Below are 20,689 nucleotides of genomic sequence, written 5' to 3'. Positions count from 1 at the left end.
CTCTGAGAAAATAAGAATCCTGCACGAGTAACCAAAATCTGTGTTTCCTTCCCTTTAGCGCCTGTCAGAACTTAGCCAATGGGACCTACAGAGCAAGAGGAAAGTTGCCGCTGCAGAAATTGCACCTTGTTTCGCGAAAAACTCATCATTCCTGCCATCCCGTTTCCAAGTTACCAAGGCTTCTGTTATGGACCACGGCACAGCAGTACTCCACCCTTAATCGCCTTCCCTTGCGCCGCCCCAGGCTCCTTGTAAAGTACGGGTTCCAGCCTTACAGGAACTTTTGGCTTGCTCGGGTAGCATCCAGGCTGTTGAGGCTCCGCTATGTCGTCCTGGGGTCTGCGGTGGGTGGCGGCTACACAGCCCAAAAGGTACACAGTTCTGTAACAGAGACTGTTCCGGTTGTCTCTTCTTGAGGATGGCTTGTCTTTGAAGTTTTGTGTAGTCTAGGTATCCTTTCAAAAACGATTACTTCCTGTGATTTGGAAATTATCATTCTGCTAATGCAGAACTAGCGTAATTGTGTTATGGAACTCATTGTTGCAGGATTATAAGGGCCACTAGCATCATGTCTGTTACAAGGGTTAGGAAATGACAGGAAGGCTAGATTTCTCAAGATGTGTTGGTGTGACAGTAGTCCAATTAGCGTTCATAATTCTGTACAAAAAAGGCTACCGGCTGCTGAGAATGACTCTGCAAGTAGGCCAGTTATTTAAGCTGAGCCAGGAATCCAAAGGTAAGTTAAGCCTGGAATATCCTAAGCTCCTTACTGATGCCCTTTCAGTTATAATAAGCATTTACTCCGTTCTGTATGGCTACTATAATCAGATTTAATACATCCTTGAAGTCTGCCAGCAGGAGCTAGGTGGAGAAATGGCAGCCCAGAAGGATGGGTCTACTGGAAGGCCTCCTTCGCAGCCTGGATTCATGTGGGGCCTTCAGTGCAAAAGTCCCCAGCCAGCCTTTTGTAAGACTTGAAGCCCACACCTCTGGAGGGCATCAGAGTTGGGAAAGGCTGCTCTAAGTATTAAGGAGCAGGGGGCTTCTGTGGAGGGCACTTCACGTAGGAGATTGGTACTAGACCTAATGCACGAGCCCTTTGTGTAAAACCCAACTCCCAGGTTTCACCCAGCACCCATTTCTCAGTAAACCGGTTGGCTACTTGTAGAAGTTACCTCAGGAGTTACTGTTTGATAGTCAGAAGTCAGCAATCTTGGATGACATCCTGCAAGCCACTCGTAGTTGCCTTGCTAGAACTCAGTCTGCCTCTGCCTGCTCCTCTTGCATGCCACGTTTCCAGTCTCAAATACACATTCAGATACAAATTGTTTGTTTGTTTGTTTTTCAAATTTGTATCACTGCCCGTCTCCCCCAAAAGGGGGACTCTGGGTAGTTTACAATAAAATTAACAAAACCATAACCATGTAAAAATACAATACGAACAGCCAGATATAAATAAAAGATAAAAATAGGTATAAAATCCAAGTTGTGATAAGATCTAATTCAGTGGGGAGGGCTCTATGGCACCCATCCCAGGTGAGGCGGCAGAGCCAGGTCTTCAAATTCTTCTGGAAGGCCGGGAGCGAAGGGGCCTGCCTCACCTCCGGAGGCAGAATGTTCCAAAGGACAGGCACCACTGCAGAGAAGGCCTGCCTCCTGGACCCCGCCAGGTGGAATTCCCTTGCCAACGGGATCCATAGCATGCCCTCCCTGCACGATCTGATGGGACAGCCTGATGTAATGGGGAAGAGGCGGTCCCTCAGGTAACCTGGACCCAAGCCATGCAGGGCTTTAAAAGTCATAACCGGCACCTTGAATTGGACCCAGAAGCAGACTGGCACCCAGTGTAGCTCACATGACAGTGGTGTCACTGCTTTAGTGGATTTATTAATTAGTGGATTTATTAATATGTAAGAACTAGTTGATAAGGACTGGATTTTGTGGAAGACTTTTTCAGGTTTATCTCATGAATGTGAAAGCTTGATTATCTTTTTCTGACTTATTTTAGACATACAACCAGTGGAAGGATGCGCTGCCTGACCTCAGTGAATATAAATGGATTGTTCCTGACTTCCTATGGGAAATTGATGAATACATTGATTTTGGTTGGTGCTTAGTTGTCCTGTTGCCTCTAACACAGAATTCTTGTTGAGTTCAATGGGATTCCAGATATTTGTTCACCAAATCCAACTTTCGGGTTTTTCATTGGTGTTTTTATGCTAATCTGGGGTATATAGTATAGCAAAGCTCCTTGTTTTCTTTACAATTTCTGGCTTTGTTTCAGAAAAGTTTGTTTGCTTGCTTGCTTGCTTGCTTGCTTGCTGAATTTATATTCACTTGCATGTGACTCTGGGTGGCATGCACAATTAAAACAACATATTTCACCCATTAAAACCAAGTTCCTCTCCTGCCCATTTTTCTCCCTGTGGCAGAGGAAGTGCAGAGGTCAGCATACACTGTTCGTTATCCTGTCCTGTCTTGCTGGTAACCCACAAAAATGTTTATAACCTCACTTTTATGCAGGGAAAATTCTTGATCCAGAAAAATCTACTTTCTGCTGGCTTGTACTCATGCAGTTTTTCCTGGCTGGATCAGCTCTTCAGAACCATACAACTTTTTGCCTGATGCTGTTGCACGAATGTTCTATTCTCTCTGTGTACTTTATTTATTACTTAAGATATCCAGTTCAACAGACCGAATAACTCAAAAATATCATAATCAAGCCAAGCACAAACAAATTCAACCACGTAATAAACCTAAGCTAAAGCTAAAATTACATTTACAATTAAAAAAATTAAAACAGTAACATTAAGATTTAAACAGTTAAGAACAGTACAGCAGGGGGGCATCTTAAGCCCAACTACTTAATTACTGCTTCCGTTCTAATTTTTATTTACAGCATTTACAAAGTCAGCGGATTGTTTTCACTTTTATATTAGCTGCTAATGAAAATACATCTCCTGTAACTTTTCAACATTTTCTTTTAATTTTTGTATTAGCATTTTGTTCTGTCTTACAGTGAAGACAATATAAGAACAAATAACTTAGAACAAAAGGCAAGAGAAAACCATATCAGAGCAGCAGCTTCTCCACTGGTAGCTTAACTAGATTTTATTGTTATATTTTACGGATTGCTTTTTTAAAATTATTGTAGGCTGCCTTGAGAATTTATATAAGAGAAAGGCGATGAGTAAAACATGTACTTCCCATTTCTGGACTGGTAAACAGGCTTTGTCGAGCCCTCCCCCCGCCCCCCCATTTCCCTTCATAGAAGAGAGAGCTGCTCTTAGCTGGGAGCAGATCTCCGTGGTTGGCAGCAGAATCGAATCCGTTCAGGGCCTCGGCTACCCCCTTTTCAGGAACTCGCGTTCTCAGGACCTGCCTGGTTTCAGCTGGTCCGGGGTGGAGGTTCTGGGCTCTTGGTTCCAGCTGGGGACTGGGCAGTCAGAGGTCCCTCAGCCACGGTCTTGTGGGAGACAGCAAGAATTGTCCTGCCATGCCCCCTACAGAAGTCTTCTCTGTGCTTGTAAGGGGCATCAGAGGCAGAACTAGCCAACTTATTCTTGGCTTCGTATGAGCTTGGACTTGCTGGTGCCGGCAGCTTGTGGGGTTAGAATAATTCCAGACGCCAGGGAACTTGTTGATCCTTTGAAGATACCGTTTGCTGGGAGGTGAAGGTTCAACCGTCTTTTATAGCAGTATTGCGTGAAGTGTTCTGCAAACTATAACAATTAAACCAAAGCAAAACTGATTTTTTTTCATTAAAAATATGGAGATGACTCATTTTTCCAACTTCTTTGTTCCTAGAAAAACTTAAAAAGGCTCTTCCAGATTCTGAAGAGCTGGCAAAACTAATGCCCGACTTCCACAAGATCAGCGAGAGCATCAGTTCCTTGTCTGGTTTCTTTACACCTGGTAAGGGAATTTTTTTCCTCTGGCAGAGTGAGATGCAGTGAGTGTGATCTGGAGAAGCTGGAAAGGAATTATTCTGTATTTTTAACCCTTCTAATCTTGACTGTTTGGAGGTGGGTTGGGGCAGTGAGCGAGCAAGCTGCACTACATAGCTTAGGCTTTGTGGGTAGCTCCAGGGGTGCGCCTGCTCACCCTGCTTTCCCCTGCACCCGGCCAGACTCCAGGAATTCCCCCGAATCTTTAGACCTGTTTCTTGTGTAGCTACCCACCCTTTCAGATCTCCTTGTCCCCCCTTTTGGCCAGTCTCCCCTTCGCTCTCCTCATTAGAGATGGCCTAGAAAGTGGGTCCCTCCTGGAAGAGACCACTTTTGCAGGCCATGCTAGTCTCCGGGCTGGGATTGCGTGCATCTCTGAGCTCTCAGGTCCAGCTGTTTCTTCTTAGGGAGCTCCAGAGAGGTGGTTTTGGCTGCGAGGCTGCGCCGAATGGTCCTGGGGCTGGTTCTGGATCGTTTCCAGCGTGTTAATCACTGACCTGATTCTGCACTGAGTGGGCTGTCCTCTGTAGCAATAAGGGTGTTGTAGGTGGATGCTGGCTTACACCAACGTTTGTCTGTTACCAGATGTAAACTGGAAAGGGGGGTTGTGGAGCTGGAGGCAGCAGCTGATGCAGGAACTTGGGAGGAAAAGGTGGGTGGCTGCCTCTCCTGGAAAGTTCCGGTGCCTTTGGCTTTGCCTAGTGGGGGTTGCTTATTGGGGGCAGTGGATGGGAGGGGTGGAGGGGTTATGCCCAGAAACTCAGCACCGGTAGATGAGACCCTCCTGCGCGCTTCTGGATTTTGGAAACCAGACCATCCTCTTCCCATCCTGGGAATTCATTTTTGATCTATCGCCTTGTTGGTACCTGTTGGTGTGCCGTCTTTGAGAAGGTTGTGATTGTGTCTGCGCGGCCCTTGTTGCTGATCCTACCGTGTGGTGTTGCTTTTGTTTTGCCATTCGTGGTATTTATAATTTTTCTTCCCCCCCCCCCTTTTGCTGGTTTCTCACAGGTTACAATTTGGTTAATGAAGTCATAGGAGCTTCTGATCTACTTCTATTGTTAGGTGTGTAAAATGCACTTTTTTTTACTATCATTTAGTATTCCTCCCTTTTTCAAAAATTGTAATAATAAATAAAATGCTTGCAGGAATAGGAGACAATGCCTCAGTTAAGATGGAATGTTTCTTTAATTTTTAAGACTTGTGAATCCTGGAACTAATCTTGGTAAGCTCAGGTCAGGCTAATAGCATCATCTTTCCTTCATAGTATAAATTCAGTTTTTCAGTTTTAGAAAACAATTGCCAAGGAAACATGAGAAGTCAGGGCAGTTTTGTGCACTAAAATTCAGTAGCTTTTGAAAATTGGCTTTTTATTTCATTGATTTTAATTTGCCCCAATGAACAGAAAAAGTAACCAGTGGAGCAGAAAGGGAGGATCAGTAAATTTGACACTGAAATAATATACAAGGTCTTGTGATGAGTCTGGGATACTCTTCCCATTCAAATAAACAGGAACAAGCAAAACAGTTGCAATTTGTTGAAATGTAAATTGCAAGTCTGTGAATGCTCTAAGCATATGTTATATAAAGTGTCCTATTCGTAATGAAGAATTTAGGCAGATATAATTTAAAATACATACATGTTGATCTGTTACTATGTCAAATATCCATACTTTTCAGATGTGGGTGTATGTTTCTTCAGAACAGTATTGCGGCAATTACTATTTGTCATTTCATTATTGGAACATTAAATATTATCTGACTTTTAATTAAGATTTTTTTTATCCATTTAATCATGTCCAATTCTCAGAAGCTGCCTGGATAAGTCCCTGCAGTTTTCTTGGCAAGGTTTTTCAGAAGTGGTTTGCCATTGCCTCCTTCCTAGGGCTAAGAGAAAGTGACTGGCCCAGAGTCACCCAGCTGGCTTCGTGCCTCAGGCGGGACTAGAACTCATGGTTTCCTGGTTTCTAGCCCAGTGCCCTAACCACTACACCACATTGGCTCTCCAATAAAGATTAGACCATCTTAAAAACACAAGGTAATAATTATAAATTACCTTGTTCATGAACGGAGGGGTGAATTGATTTCTGGTTCTTGGTGCCTAAACCGAAACTCAGCCATGCACCACCTGATTTGGCCCCCGTGGCAGCTACCCAAGCATCCAGCCTTTGACCTACTGTGTCTCCTGGTTGCACCCAGTTTTGCACCCCCTCCTGTCCAAAGAGTGGCACCCACTCTGTGGTTGAACGTGGGGAGCGCTTTGAATTCTTCCCACCTCATCTCTTGGTGGATTCTTCCCCTGTCTGATGCATAGACTTATTTCTGCCTGGTGAGTAGGAACGCACGATGTACATGGCCCCTCAGGATCTGCGGAAGAGTAATCTGTGTTTATAGTGCAGCCACCTCAATGCCACGTTTTCTTTCTCTGCAGCTCAGTGTTTATACGCCTATCTTACTCCTTCAGTCCCGTATGACCTTTAACAGCGTTAACGTATTGAACTGCATACTGCTGAAGTTCAGGTTGTAACCTCTGGTTGCACCCCTTCCTATTATTCTTCGTCTCCGTTTTGCTCGTATTCTACTTGCTTGTTTGTTTATTTGATTCTGTTATGGAAACTATACCCTGCCTATCTGAAACGCCAACATCACAACGGCTTACAGCAATAAAAACAGATTATAAAACACAATCAAAATCAAAATTCAGATTAGACCTAATAATAAAATTGACCACTAAAAGCTTGGTGAAAGAGAGGTGCTTCCTCATGGGAGCCAAACGCACCCTCTTAGGGAGCCCCTGCCCTGCTGCAGCCGGGCACCCATTCCTGGGTATCCAACACCAGAGAACTTGGCAGCAGGGTGTCTTCAGAAGGGCCTCTCCTAAGTAACTAACGAAGTAACTGGCAAGGTTGTAGGGAAGACATTCAGACGCTAAGCCCTGTGGGGTATAAAGGAGAAGACCAGGATCTTAAATTGTGCCGCCACACGCAAATCAAGGCAGCTCTGGAGCCTCAAGGGGATTCTTTGCAGCAAGCATGGCCATCTCAGCTGTGGCTCTGTCTTGGCTGTCCTCCTCTGAAGCCGGCCTGGGGCAGGCCCTTCTTAGAGCCCTGCTAAGGGAGCACCTTTGCCAAGGCTGCCCAGGGGGAACATGCAGGGGTGGTGGTGCTGGGCTGAGCCTCCTTTGCAAGCGTTCCAGCTGGAGACCCTGCTGGGAACTGGACTTCTGCTGGGCCAGGCTTCACCCAGTGGAGGGGGGTAAAGTGGCAGAAACTCCTGGGCTGGGCAGAGCAGGCAGATTCCAGCCCCATCAGCTGCCTTAGTTCTGAGTATCAGCCATGCAGGGAGAGTACTCTCCAAGGGGCCTTAATTCCTGGAATACGATATTTGGGGGTGGGGGGATGATTTATCCCATGGCCTGATATTTCACCTGGCCTGCAGACCTCCAGCCAAAACCTGCCCCTACTGGTGCTTTAAGGGAATCCAACCCAGCTGGAAAGAACCTTTTTTTTCTCTAGGCCCAGAGAAAAGTAATCAGGAGGGGGAAGCGGAGAGAAAAGGGGGCGGTCATCTTTTGGTCTGTGCAGTCCACCTGACGTGGCAGCATCAGACCCTCTCTTTAAGCCAGCAGTGGGGAGCTATAAGCTGTAAGGATCTGTATATAGTCCTACTGATTTCCAGTTGCTGGACCCACTCTTTTATTGTTGCTCTTAGGAAGGGACGCGGTGGCGCTGCGGGTTAAACCGCTGAGCTGTCGATCGGAAGGTCGGCGGTTCGAAACCGCGCGGCGGGGTGAGCTCCCGTTGCTCGTCCCAGCTTCTGCACACCAAGCAGTTCGAAAACATGCAAATGTGAGTAGATTAATTGGTACCGCTTCGGCGGGAAGGTAACGGCGTTCCGTGAGTCATACTGGCCACATGACCCGGAAGTGTCTATGACAACGCCGGCTCCAAGGCTTTGAAACGGAGATGAGCACCGCCCCCTAGAGTCGGACACGACTGGACTTTACGTCAAGGGAAACCTTTACCTTTACTAGGAAGCAGTTCCTTCTACATAAATGGAGCAAGTCTTCAGGAGTGCAGTTAATAACCCAGTTCCGTTCTGATTAACCGACATGTCCAAGGATGTGCAAAGGTGCCCTATTTCACAGTTTCCGGCAATAAACCTATCCCAATTGATAGATCACACAGTTCTAGGGAAAGCAAAGCAGGTCCCGTCAGAGCAAAGTAAAGACATGTCCCTTCTGTTGCTGCTGGTCTGGGAGCAGGTCCTTTTCACTCCAGGTCTCTGTGGAGACAACACTCCTGTGTGCCTTTGCACAAAAGTAAGCTGTGCTGTATGCTCCTGGCGAGGTTTACACAAGGCCTCAGCCTATAAAGCCAACCTGTCCAACATTCTCTGCTACTAGTTCACTGATGCAATTGTTTATAAACTAGATTATAGGCACATAATTACATCGGAATCTAGCCAGTGCACTCTTCCTCAAATCTTTAGGGCATTAAAGGAAGCTCCTGTATCTCAAGCAAACCACACCCCTGGAAATAACACCTGTTAAGGAGGGGCAGCGGGGCCATCGGGGACTGAACTCCAGCTGACACTTGAGCTTCTCCTGGGCCTGCTGTTGAATTCAAATCAAAAACTAGAAGCTGCATTGCACCAAACTGAAATTCAGAACTCACGCGGTTGTACTATTCCCATCAGATGCCACGCAGTCGGCTCTCGTAGATCCAAGTGGTCTCCTGTATAGCTGGCAGCATCTGCCTCAAGGCCAAGTGAACCCATTTCCTGCATGCTCAGCAGATTGCCTTCCTTTCTGTGCAGGCAGCGAGCGGTCTTTATTTCCCTTTGATCCTACCTCGCTGCCTTCCTCTCTTGATAACTGGTGATTGCCAGTGCTGCTTTATACCTGAAAGAAGAGGTTCTTTTCCTAAACAACAGGCCAGTCTTCTGCTCTTCTAAAGTTACAAAGATTTCCCTGTTTCTAATTGTATGTCTGGCATTCTGGAACTTTCCTTTTTAATGGAATTCTGGTTCAGAATCTGATCTGCACCCTCCCACAGCTGACACAATGAAAATGATCCCGCTCAGTCTCAGAATCTTGGAATCCACCCACCCTTTGGCATGCAAAATGTGGTTGCCGTTTATCTAACCCAACTCAGAATACTTTATGTACCTCACGAACGGAATGGAGTGATCAACTTACTTTATTTGCCTTTTGCCCAGAGTGTAATCTGGTACATCCCCATTACTAAGCATAATAGTAATTCGTGCTAAATTGCTCCATAAACAGACAAAACCAGATTAGAGATAATACATTTTTCATTTTTTATTTTAATCGTTGCATTATCTTCCAGAAGAGTGATAAGCCTCTGATCCCAAGTATCTCACTTTATCAGCCTTGACAGTAGTTTATGGTACAGGAAGCGTTTTATTTCTTTTTAAATTGGGTCTTCCTGGTCTTTTAGCCTTCCACATAGTACCTTCCTTCAGCACTGCATCTGAGCTGGGAAAGAGGAAAGCCAACATTTGTTTCAAGCTTCAGCAGACCCCAAAATACATTAACTGCCTCCCCCCCACCAATTCTGCTTGCTTGATTCCCAAACCCAATTCATTTGCCTTTGAGCAAGCATCGTATCAGAGCAATCCTGAGAGAATTAGCTGAGCGGCCTGTGCTCAGGAACATTTTAGGATCTTTTTTTAAAATATAATCTTTATTGAAGGAATTTTTAACAAAATAAAAGTGATACCAATATTAGAAAAGAAACAAAATAAAAAAGAATAGTGAGTAAATAAGATAGGAAATAGGAAATAAGGAAGGGGAGGGAGGAGGGAAGGATATAAAAAAGCGGCTTCTGATCTTTTTGACAACAGTTATAAATGCATTTATATTTTACCCTCTCTAAGGTTACACATAATTTCCTTCATCTATAAACTATTCTTTCTAGTCATCAAACACATAAATCACAAATCCATTTTTTTCTCTTTTCAGCAAAAAGTTCATTAGGGGTTTCCAGTCACTAATAAATGTAATCTGAGCAAAGAAGTTAATTTTGCCATGTCTGCTAGTTCCACCATCTTCACCAACCATTCCTCCATTGTGGGCATGCCATTGTCGGTGTTTCCATCTTTTGCACATATAATAGTCTCACAGCAGTGATCGTATATAAAAACAATCTTCTGTGGCTTTTTTCTAGTTATCTGTCCATTAATCCCAGAAAGAAAAGTTCTGCTTTCAGTTGAATCTTAGTCTTAACATTCTTTATGTCAGTGTATGTATTTGAACCCAAAATTTTCTGGCTTTTTTACGAGTCCACCAAGCGTAATACAATGATCCTTCATGTTTCCCACATTTCCAACTTAAATTTGAAGTACCCTTATACAATCAAGATAATTTTTCTGGAGTCCTATTCCAACGGTACATCACTGTATAGAAAGGAACATTTTAGGATCTTTTAAATCTTTAATACATATACTGTAATGAATAAATGGATTACAGATTTAAGCATTACCGCAACAAAATCACGTGATTAAAAAAAAGTAAGAAGATTGGAAAAGGAATGTTGTGATGGTCCTTGCCCACCCTTTCCATTCAAGCTGGAAGAAATGAAACAGGTCGGTAAAATGAACTTTGCTGGTGCGTTGATGGTCTCAGCAAATGATGCGTTAAAATGCCCCACAGATGATCATGAAACAGGGCCCCTCCTGCGTGAAGTTAAAACTTGTAAATGGTGTTTGTGTGTGTAAAAATCCGGCTCTTTTTAGGCTGAGGTTCAGATTCTCAAAAATCCTGCTGCAGAAATGGCTGCTGCTTCTTTGTTAGTGAATTCTTTTATTGGAATTTTACTCATTCCAATACCAATATTCACATTATCAGAAAGGCAGGATCATAACTACTTTTAAATAAGTTGCCAGGCTCCTTGAACTAGAGAGGCGGCTGAGCTTTTACCCTCCTGTTGACCCCGTTCAGTCCCTGTTGGGCAGAGCGGTGAAGCACATTCCCCTTTCCTTGGAGCATCCCAGCGAGGCTGTTGCCTTTATCATTTGCTGGGCACCTTGTGCCCAAAGACTGTCGCCTCTCTCCACACCAGCAGCTTTGGGGGAGAGATCTCCCTCCCTTGGCACGAACAGGCTATTTTCCAGCCTCAGGTCAAGGTCTTGCAATTTATTATTAGTGAAGGTGATCAGGGTACCTCTGAAATAAAATGCAGACTCAGGGTGGCTTTTTGGACTAAGCAAATCTGCAGGCCTGTGTTTCTCTTCTATTCTCTGAAAAATCCTTTCTAGTTCTTTCCATTCCCTTGCAAGGCTAACATTTCAAATTGTGTGTTGCACAGTTATCCTGGCTTTTCTTTGGCAACTTCCTCTTCTCCTCCTCTGTCTCTACCCTCCCCAGTATCTGTCCCCCTTTTCTCCCTCTGCCCCAGCGGAACAGAAAAAGGATCTGGAAACTAAGCAGGTAAGGAGGATAAAGTAACTTCCTCTGCGAGTCAGACTGGAGTGGCCTGGGACAGCTCTGCCCCTCCACAAGAAGGTCTCTCTTCTACCTTTAAGCCAGCAGTGGCAAAAGACAGACCAGGCTTGGTTAATAAATTTCTAGATTATTGATCAGTTTTGCAAGAGCTGCTGATTGTTTTATTACTGCTCTTAAGAAACCACACTTTCCACCTCATTAGATGAGGGAAATGAACATCCACATGGGAATAGCCTTTTGTGTAATAGTTACAAACCCAGTTCTGCCTGATAAAAACAAATTGTGGTCTCAGTGCCCGTTCAAAGTGCCTGTTTCTCAATTCCCTTGATAAACCCTTTGGGAGTAAATCGTCACTGTTCAGTTAGTTGTTTCAGCAGCTCTTGAACTTGTTCACATTGCCCCAGGACTCAGAGAGTGTGTCCAAAAGTGTCCAGATTTTTAAGGGTCTACCCAAAGGAACTTAATTGACTAGGATGGTCCCAGCTGCCCCCACAAACCAGCAGTTTCCATCAGCAGTTTCCCAGGCCCCATCTTTTCCCTGGCATGACCGTGGGTCCTGGGACATGGCTACAGTACCCTGTTCCTTGCAAACTAAGTAGAGAAATCTTGCATGGCACTTTAGTATTTGCTCCATCTGTGCATTTTTAAGCGAGAGATTAAAGTGCGTGTGAGAGAGCTTCCAGTGTCCCACAGAGAAACTCGTGAAAGAAACTGCTAGGATTCAGATTGCTGGGGCCTGGGGTGACCCCCTCACTGCAGACTGGGCCAGCCCCCACTCTTTTTATGCTTTAGAAGAGTCTTCTTTTGCAGGTTGTTTGGAGAGGAAGACCCTTAAGAGGGACACCCGTGTACAGGGATGTGAATGTGTGATTTTCGTATGTTAGGGTGGTGTTAGTGTTTTTCAGTACTGTGAGCCACCTGCAGTCTAGTGAGTAGGGCCCATACAGATTCCTGGAATGAATGAATGAATTCATTAATGAAGAGCAGATTGTTTCTGAAAGGCTATGGCTTATCTGGGTTCTGCTGAAATTGGGTGCCACGTTCCAGGAATCCTTCCTTTTTCTCCCCAGGTTCTTCAGGGGATACGGCGTTCAGAGCCACAGACAAGGGAGGCGAGAATGAGAAACAGCACAAGAAGGTAAGTGGCGAAAATGCAGAGCTACGTCCGTAGGAAAAGCAAGGACTGAAAGGCTGGGTGGGGCTCTGGGTGTCAGTTCAGTAGAACCCATGTGCTTGCCCCGCCATGAGCTGTATTGCCAAAATGAGCTACCCCAAATCCAGAAAAATACTGCTGATGAGTCGTTCCAGTCCAGGTCACAAACACATTTGTTTGCATATTTAAGTTTTCAAATTGCTTTGCTTTGGAACAGGTATCTTTATGTGTACCTTTGCTTTGGACCAGGGTTTCTCAGCCTTGGCCCCTTTGAGATGCGTGGACTTCAGCTCCCAGAATTCTGGAAGTTAAAGTTCACACATCTTAAAGTGGCCAAGGTTGAGAAATCCTGGTCTAGACTTTAAAATGTAATAGAAAAAAACCTTCCTCTAAGAAAAGTCCTTAGCACAGGCTGGTTGAAATTGCTTTCACCATTGTTGCCTGCCTGAATCAGTGACAGGAGAGCCCTAGCAGAAAATCCTCCTGCTTATTTACAGTTAGCCTTCCCCCCAATTTCACTTCTTGCTGTGGGTGTTTGGAGTGGTAGATGATGCGGTAGATGGAGCCTGAGCCTGTGAACTCTCTCAGGGATCACACAGGAAATGAAAAAAGGCCCAACACCCCCCCACCTGATTAATCAGTGTTTGCACTGGACCTGGAGGGTGTGGGACGAGGTGCTGGGATGTGGATTAACTTCCATGGAATTCACTTCTAGTGTTTTTACTTAAGATGGCAGCTTAGAGTAGGCACAGGGAAGTCTATTGGAAATCAGAGGAAACGGGAGTACCACGTGGTTTACGTGGCCCCATACTCTAGAGTTCCCGGGCTTCAGACATGTGCCAGTTCCTGGAAGGGCCAGACCAAGACTCAGTGGGTTAATGTTTTGCATGTTGGATAGATAGGCTGTCAGGTGGCCTGTATGTGATCCAAGAAGGAATCATGGCAATCGTGATGGGTCTGCTAGAGCCCTGCTCCACCCAAGACCACGAGTTCCCACTGCTTGATGGGCAGGAAGATGGTTTCAACAGAGCTGAAGCTCGTGGTCTGAAACGCTGCGATCTTTTGCCTCGAGTTTTTTTCTTTTCTTTCATTTTTAGCGAGGAATAGCTAAATGAGGCTATTCCTATCTTTCTTCTCATATCAGATAGTTAGGATGCTACCTTGTGATGTAACACTGAATGTAGTTTACCCCTTGGCTGTGTGGCAGCGGTGCATGGTGCATAGTGCTGGGCAGAGGCTCCAGGCCAGCTTCGTAGTGAAGCCAGTGCCAAATGGCTGTGCTGGAGAGGGAGGAGAATCCCCCCCCCCCGCTCACCCAGGGTTGTTTGCAGAAGGTGGGGGTAAGATGGGAAGCCCCCATTGACCTGAGATCCATGGCTCTCTGTGTGATCTGAGGTCAGAGGTCACCCTGAGCTGTACAACTGGAGCCCATCATTCCTTCTGGCTTCGCTTCCCCACAGAAGCCCCCCAAGTGATTTTGGGCCATCTGTCAGCCAAACTTATTTCACAAGGTTGGTGCTGGGAAATAAAATTGGAGAGGGGGTTGCTATGTGCCCTGCCTTCAGTTGTAGAAGGAAAGGTAAGATATAAATCTCATAATAAAAGATTTTATGGTGTTTTACAAAACGAAGTCATTTGTTCAGTTGTCACCTTTATGTCAGTTCAACCACTATGCAGGCATTGGTTCTTTTTCAGCAGGACAAAAGCAGTGTCCTGTGCAAGCTGACCTGCTCTTGAGGGCACACTTAAAGAGGGCAGAAAGCTTGATGTTGGCTTGTGTTCCCCTGCAGTGGCTGGGCCCCCCTCGCCCCCACCCAGAACCAAAGGAGGTCCCAATTCCTCCTCTGGGACACAGGCACAGACCGTGCTGCACAATGGAGAAATGATTTTTCTTCTACGTTTTTGTGGTCTGGCAGCGCCCTCTCTCCCTTCCGCCTGAATATTCCATGTCCCTCGTCTTTCTGGAGAACTGGACAAGGGCACAGGCAACGTTGCACACGTGTGAAGCGGCACATCGCCCCATGTTTTCTGTCTCTGTGTGTCGCACAGTGGATGTTTTCTTCATGGCAGCAGTGTCTGAGATTTTCCACCCCAATAGCAGCAGAAGAGGGAGCACATGTTTCGGAGCCGCGAGAGTCTTTGGACGCTGTGGGAAAGGGGATAAAACGGAAAGGAAGCACCCCTCGGGCCTAGCATCGAGGGAGGTCCTGGGTGTCTGTAGTTGTGGCGCTGTACGTTGACTGCAAATTGCTCGTGCCTAATTTGAGAGAATTCGGCTGCTGGTGGTATGTCGCTGACCTTGGCAGACTCCCCAAAACGAGCAGGGTTGGAGTGGGAGACCACCTGGAGGCTTCCATGGACTGATTCATTGAAAAACCCCATAGAAGAAAACTGCTTGGTGGGGGGAACTCAGCCTGAAGGAGGCCTGGCTTTTGATGAAGGCCGTTTCGCTGCGGTGTGACTATCCATCCTGCTCCCCTCCCTCTTCGAAGGAATGCCCTGGGTTCAAATGGCAGTGGATGTGAGCGGGCTGCTTCACGATCCTGGAGAAGGCTGAACTCCAGAATGCTCCCAAACCCTAAAAAAGGCAGCCTTTGGGGCTGGTGGTGCCAACTCTGCCTGCATCCGACTGCACTCGGCAGCACCACCCTGTTTTGCGTCAGATCTCTTTGTGCTGCTGGCCTTGCCTGGCCTTCTGTTGGGACTTCTGTTTGGGGAAGGAAGGCCTTCCGGGTTTATCCTGGAAGCCCGTGCCCAAAACCACACCTCTCACAACGGTGATATTACCTGCCTTTAGGCAACAAAGGTGCTAATGAAAGGCTGCCTCTGGTCCAGAACATTTTTGAGAGCACTAAGGATGGGTAAATTTCATTTATCAGCCATCTGGTTGCAATTCATTTCCCAGAATGTGCATTCAAAGCTCACCCATTGCTTCTGTTTGTTTGCGTTCCTGTGCCCTGGGTGCAGCAGTTCTAAAGTTATTTTCTAGTTGTGTGGCCAAAAAAGGGCACTGAAACAAATGAAAATTGCCCATATGTGCACAAATTGCACCAGTTGTGCAGGTGTTATATGTACATCTGTGGCATTGGTCTAGTGGTTAAGGTGCTGGGCTAGAAACCAGGAGACTGAGAGTGCTAGTCCCACCTTAGGCAGGAAAGCCGGCTGGGTGACCTTGGGCCAGTCCCTCTCTCTCAGCCCAGCCCACCTCACAGGGTTGTTGTTGTGGGGAAAAGAGGAGGAGGAAGGAGTATTAGGTATGTTCACTGCCTTGAGTTATTTATAAAAATAATAAAGGCGGGATAGAAAATAAAATAAATAAATAAAATAACTGAATTGACAGTGAGTTGAACGTGTTTGGACTCTCTTGCCTGCAAGATTTTAACACAAATGATTGTCTGGACAGTCCCAAATATTCCAAAGAGAACTGGCATATTTGGACTCTTCAGATATTCTGAGTTTTCCTGGTTTATGTTGCACTGTCTGGGCCTCCTCAGGGAAACTTCTCAGGGGGACCTTAATTTCATTAAACCTCTTTCGTCTTGCCTGAGTAGAATTGCTTTCATTTTAAGAATTCCTAGAAGGCAGGTGTTCTGGCATGAAGGCTTCCGTCTGTCGTCATTTTTACGTTGAGCTACTCTGCTGGTTCTGTTACGTGCCCTGTCTTTGTGTTGCACCCTTTGGTTGACATTATTGCTCCCCTCACCTCCATTTTTTTCCTTCTCCCCCTTTTTGCAAACACGTGGCAGGGTCTCCTGGGCGAACTCATTCTCTTGCAGCAGCAAATCCAGCAGCACGAAGAGGATGTCCGCCGAGCTGCTGACCAATATGGGCCAGGCTCCTCCCAGCAGAAACGAAAGGTGATGGCTTTCAGATAGACAAGGAAGGCCCTGGGGGTGCCCTCCTCTCCTCCACCCTGCTTTCACCTAATCAGACCCTTTGCAGTGATTGGACTTTGGTTGCTGGGCTTTCTGCTCGATTTGTCCTTTTTAAGAAGGCACCAATCCGTTTGCTCCTCCTTCATCACGGGGTTGTCTTTTCAGCATGTTGATTCCTGCCTTTTTAATTCTCACGAAAGTGACGTTAAGCCCTGAGAAAATGCATGTGTAACCTGGCTCCTCAGTTTTTCCATCAACTATTGAGACGGTTGGATGCTGATGGGGAGAAAGGCTGTTGTGTCGGTGGTCTTTCTGGAGGCCTCTCTGGTCTTTTCCAGCATGGCTCAGTAGGTATCCGTAGTGAGAAGGTAAAGCATCTTGAACAGCTTTTGGACGTCATGCCTGAACTTCAGATGCTGCACATTTTATGTTAGTGCCTCTGAATTTGAAAGGTTCACCCAGCCCAGGCAATTTCGGTAGAACTTTCACGCAAGATGAGGGAATTCCGAATGAGACTGGCAATGAGAGCTGGGTTGAGGAAAGAGGCAAGACAGCGGGAGAGGTCCCAGGTGAGGTTGTGGGACCTAGGAATGTTCCGGTTCTCGGGCAGACTCCTCTTCAGTGCTGACACGCAGGAGCTCTAAGACCCACTGTTGGAGCTCCGCCTGCTGTCCCACGGTCGAGGCTGCCGTGCTGAGCGAGCCAGGAGAGAGTTGGCCAGGAGGAACAGCAGGTTGCAGTCAGAGGAGATGTTGGGCATTTCCCTTTTGAAAAGTTCCTGTCAGCCTGCTGGACAAATGCTGAAAACTTTTTTTAATGTTTAACTCTTCCAGTGCTTTTAATGACTGCATAGTCACCCAGAGATAAGCTTAATTGTTTTTTTGACTTTGTACTTTAGTCTTGGAGGATGGTTATTGCTTTAATCTGCTTTCTGTGAACCAAGGAACGAGGTGTTACAGATCTTCTATTCCATGTACAGGCGGTGGTCATCATTACCTTGGATTTTATTGTAGCCCAGAAATCTCCCCTTCTTGCAGAGAAAATGGATTAATCCACAGCCAAACCCATCTCATTATTTTCATCCAACCTGCAATTTGCTCTGGTGAAGGGTTAAAGGCTGCCAGCTGCTTCAGTCGATCCTGCCTTCTTTCTCATGTGGAGAACAAGCAGAATAGACCCCCTAAATTGGAGGTGACTTTGAAAGTCACACGATCCAACCACCTCCATGCACTGTCTGCAGTGCAGCGGACGGTGGTGGCTTTGCTTCAGCAGCTCTGGTGAAACGGAACCACTGCTTCCTGTGACCGCCTGGACCGTTGCTGAACAGTGCTGGCCCTTAGGACACGTCTTCTTGCCCCTGGGCTCCTGTCCTCCCTCTGTAGAGACAGACAACAAGGTGACTCCTCCCCTGCAGAGCGGCCGCTCAGATAACTTGAAGGCTGCTGCCACCTTTCCCCTTGGCCGAGCTCCACATAGCTTTTTCAGCTGACTCGGCTTCCAGTCCATCAGCACATGAATCATCCTTCCTCTGAACATGTTTGTCAGCATGATGCTCGGACCTGAACTTTAACAGATGGCCACCCCTGAAGATTAGACCAAGGCATGGAGTGCTTGGGCTCTCGGTGGCTCCTGGGGTTGGCAGCATTTGTTGCCTCCCTGGAAATGCCGGTTGCAAGGGAGCAGCAGGGGAAGAGGCTGCTGGAGATGCTGCTTCTGAGCTGCAAATTCCCCTGGACCATTTTGTCCCCAGCATCTTCCAGATCTCCCTGCACGTCTTAGGACCAAAGCGCTCTTGCTCGGCAGAGCTGAACATCCTTAGGCGCAGATTTCGGCAAAGGAGATGCTTTTTCTGATCTCTTGCACGCGGACCAATTGTTCATAAAGGAAAAGAGAAAACATTGTGGTTGGCCCACAGTACATTAATTGTTCTGGAGAAGCGGGACATGCAGAAGGCAAAAATAAACCTTCTGCAACAGCTTGGTGATTATTGTGGGTGCTTTTCAGTCATGCTGAAAACTATGCCAGTCACTTTTGGGTGATAAGAGAGGCTCACATGAGAACAGGCCAGCTTTATGGGGTGGTTGCTTTAACTTTGTACATCACCCAGGTTTGGGTGGCCCTAGAAATCTGATCCATCAATCAATCTCCCAAGTGTCACCTTTTCTGCAAGCCCGTCCAGCTGAGGTGTGCTAGCTGTGTTGTCACCCCTCTGGCAGCTGCCAGCCAGGGGTCTTCTTGGGCTGAATGGTTGGCAGCTGAAAGCATCCCAATGGAAAGGGTCTCCCTGTTGAATGGCTGCAGACTTTGGAAAGGCTGTTTGTGCACAGAGGGGTGCCTGTGGCCTTGAAACATTACTCCATTCTGGTGTATAAACAAACACCAACTTTTTCTCTTCGATTTAGACAACTTTAAAATTGGACAGCTTGTTCTTTGAACGTTAGAATGGCTTCTAATAATACCCTCTGCAACTCTGACCCAGCTGAAACTTTTTGAAGCACAACTAGTGGTGTGGAATACGTGAAAGAGGTATTAATGATCATAAGATGAATCTTTCCCCCAATCATAAAACCAGTGTGTATCTTTGCACCGATTAAAAAAAAACTTTATTAACAGCTCAGCAGATTTTTGTGCAGAGATAGATGGAATTAGGAGAAGTGACCTGTATTATTACAGTGCATATCTAAAAGGTCTTTTCATCTGGAAAAACATGGTCCCCGAGGACACCTTAGGACGTAACATCTCAAGAGTATGCTTTCTCAAGTACGCGGCTAATAAATCTGCAGCTGCTTTTAGAAATAAGGCACCTGGGCAAGTGTGGCAGCCCTTATGGCAAAATACTGTTATGAACGAGTTTGCTTTCGAGTCCAGGCTATCAGTTTGGCAAAAGGACTTGACTAAATCGTTCTTGTAAAAATAATGGCTCTTGAAGCTTATGAGTTGTGGATCTCTTGCGTCTCAAATATTGTGGTTTTTCAAATTTATTTATAATTTCAGCTTTTATGGCCACCCATTCATACAAGACTCTGCAGTCCAACAAAGATTAAAACAACAGAACGTTAATCTAGTTTATATCCCATTATATGGACATACAGTAGGTAACATCTAAAAAGCCCCGGCTGCATTCTGTGGTCTTTTGCTGTTGCAGGTTTCCGATAAAGAAAAGATCGATCAGCTCCAAGAGGAATTATTACGTACGCAGGTATGGGAGCTCTGCTGCTGTTGAGGCCGAGAGCTGAGCGCCAGACGTGCCAGGCTGGGGGGCTGAGCAGGCTCGGACCTGCCACTGCTGTGCCCTTAGGCGCGTGTCGGCAGAGAACCAGATGTGGGTCCTCAGCGCTCGCCCTGTGCATGGAGAGTCCAGCTCAGTGAGGGTCACAGCAACAAACGTTACCGCCCTCGTCCAGTTGTTGGAAACCCTTCTCAGATATTTCCCGTATCTCTCCAGTTCTGTCCTAACCCTGTCCATTTTATTTTGCTATTAAGCAGAGAGTTTGGGGGGGGAAATGCCATTTAAAGATATAATCAGATCCATTTCGAAACATTTCTCAAATTTAATATACCATTTATCTATAAGTTCATAACCATTTGGGATCTTTTTGTCAATTTTTCTTAACCAAATCCTAAAAATTGTGTGAAGATAATGTTTGTATGTGGCTTCCTCTTCAACGTTGGAGGCTACCTGCATTGCCACCGGTTTTGGCTTCCCAAAAGGGAGGTTTGGGCAGCCATGTTGCCCCCTCAGGGAGGCTCAGGTTGCCTGTCCAGGCTGATGGACCCTTCATAACTCTCAAGCTCCTCAAGCTTTCCAGCCAGGTGAACTGAGACACTCCCTTTTGGATAATTTCCCCTTCCAGAAGGTGAGCAATGCTGGGGAAAGACCAGGGCAAGATCGAGAGTGACACCAACGGCCCCTTTAAACCAGCACTATTGAAGAACTGTCTTACCTTTCCGTGGAAGCAAAAAACAATGTTTGAAGGAACCTGAGACCTTTTATTGTTAAATACTGGTAATCGTTGTGCTAAGTAGGAGAGAGCAGCAAACCGTTAGCCTGTTTCATCTGCCTGCATCTTCTCCTGCACTTCACTGTCAAGTTTTAATATTCACCGTTTCAATCTTTTTGCAGTTGAAATATCAACGGATGCTTGAGCGTTTAGAGAAGGAGAATAAAGAGCTGAGGAAGATTGTCTTGCAGAAAGATGAGAAAGGCATTCATCAGAGGAAGCTAAAGGTAGTCAGTACAGATTACT

At 46.1% G+C, this 20,689-nt stretch overlaps 1 protein-coding gene across 4 annotated transcripts in view; it reads left to right on the top strand.

The window, feature by feature from the left end:
• OPA1 (OPA1 mitochondrial dynamin like GTPase) overlaps positions 1–20,689 on the top strand; it is a 54,277-nt gene that overhangs the window by 2,037 nt on the left and 31,551 nt on the right. Inside the window, exons 2-9 of one of the 4 annotated variants that reach the window (XM_063306224.1) lie at positions 59–371; positions 2,009–2,105; positions 3,808–3,915; positions 4,959–5,012; positions 12,485–12,552; positions 16,314–16,424; positions 19,588–19,641; positions 20,566–20,670. In XM_063306224.1, coding sequence (XP_063162294.1) covers positions 59–371; positions 2,009–2,105; positions 3,808–3,915; positions 4,959–5,012; positions 12,485–12,552; positions 16,314–16,424; positions 19,588–19,641; positions 20,566–20,670 — 910 coding nt within the window. The remainder of the gene's footprint in view (positions 1–58; positions 372–2,008; positions 2,106–3,807; positions 3,916–4,958; positions 5,013–12,484; positions 12,553–16,313; positions 16,425–19,587; positions 19,642–20,565; positions 20,671–20,689) is intronic. The other 3 variants (XM_063306225.1, XM_063306226.1, XM_063306227.1) reach the window with 3 other exon arrangements.

The sequence above is a fragment of the Candoia aspera genome, chromosome 6 (assembly GCF_035149785.1).
Source record: "Candoia aspera isolate rCanAsp1 chromosome 6, rCanAsp1.hap2, whole genome shotgun sequence".
Lineage (NCBI taxonomy): Eukaryota > Metazoa > Chordata > Lepidosauria > Squamata > Boidae > Candoia > Candoia aspera.
Note: the sequence above shows the minus strand (reverse complement) of the source record. Positions and strands in the feature narration are given on the sequence as shown.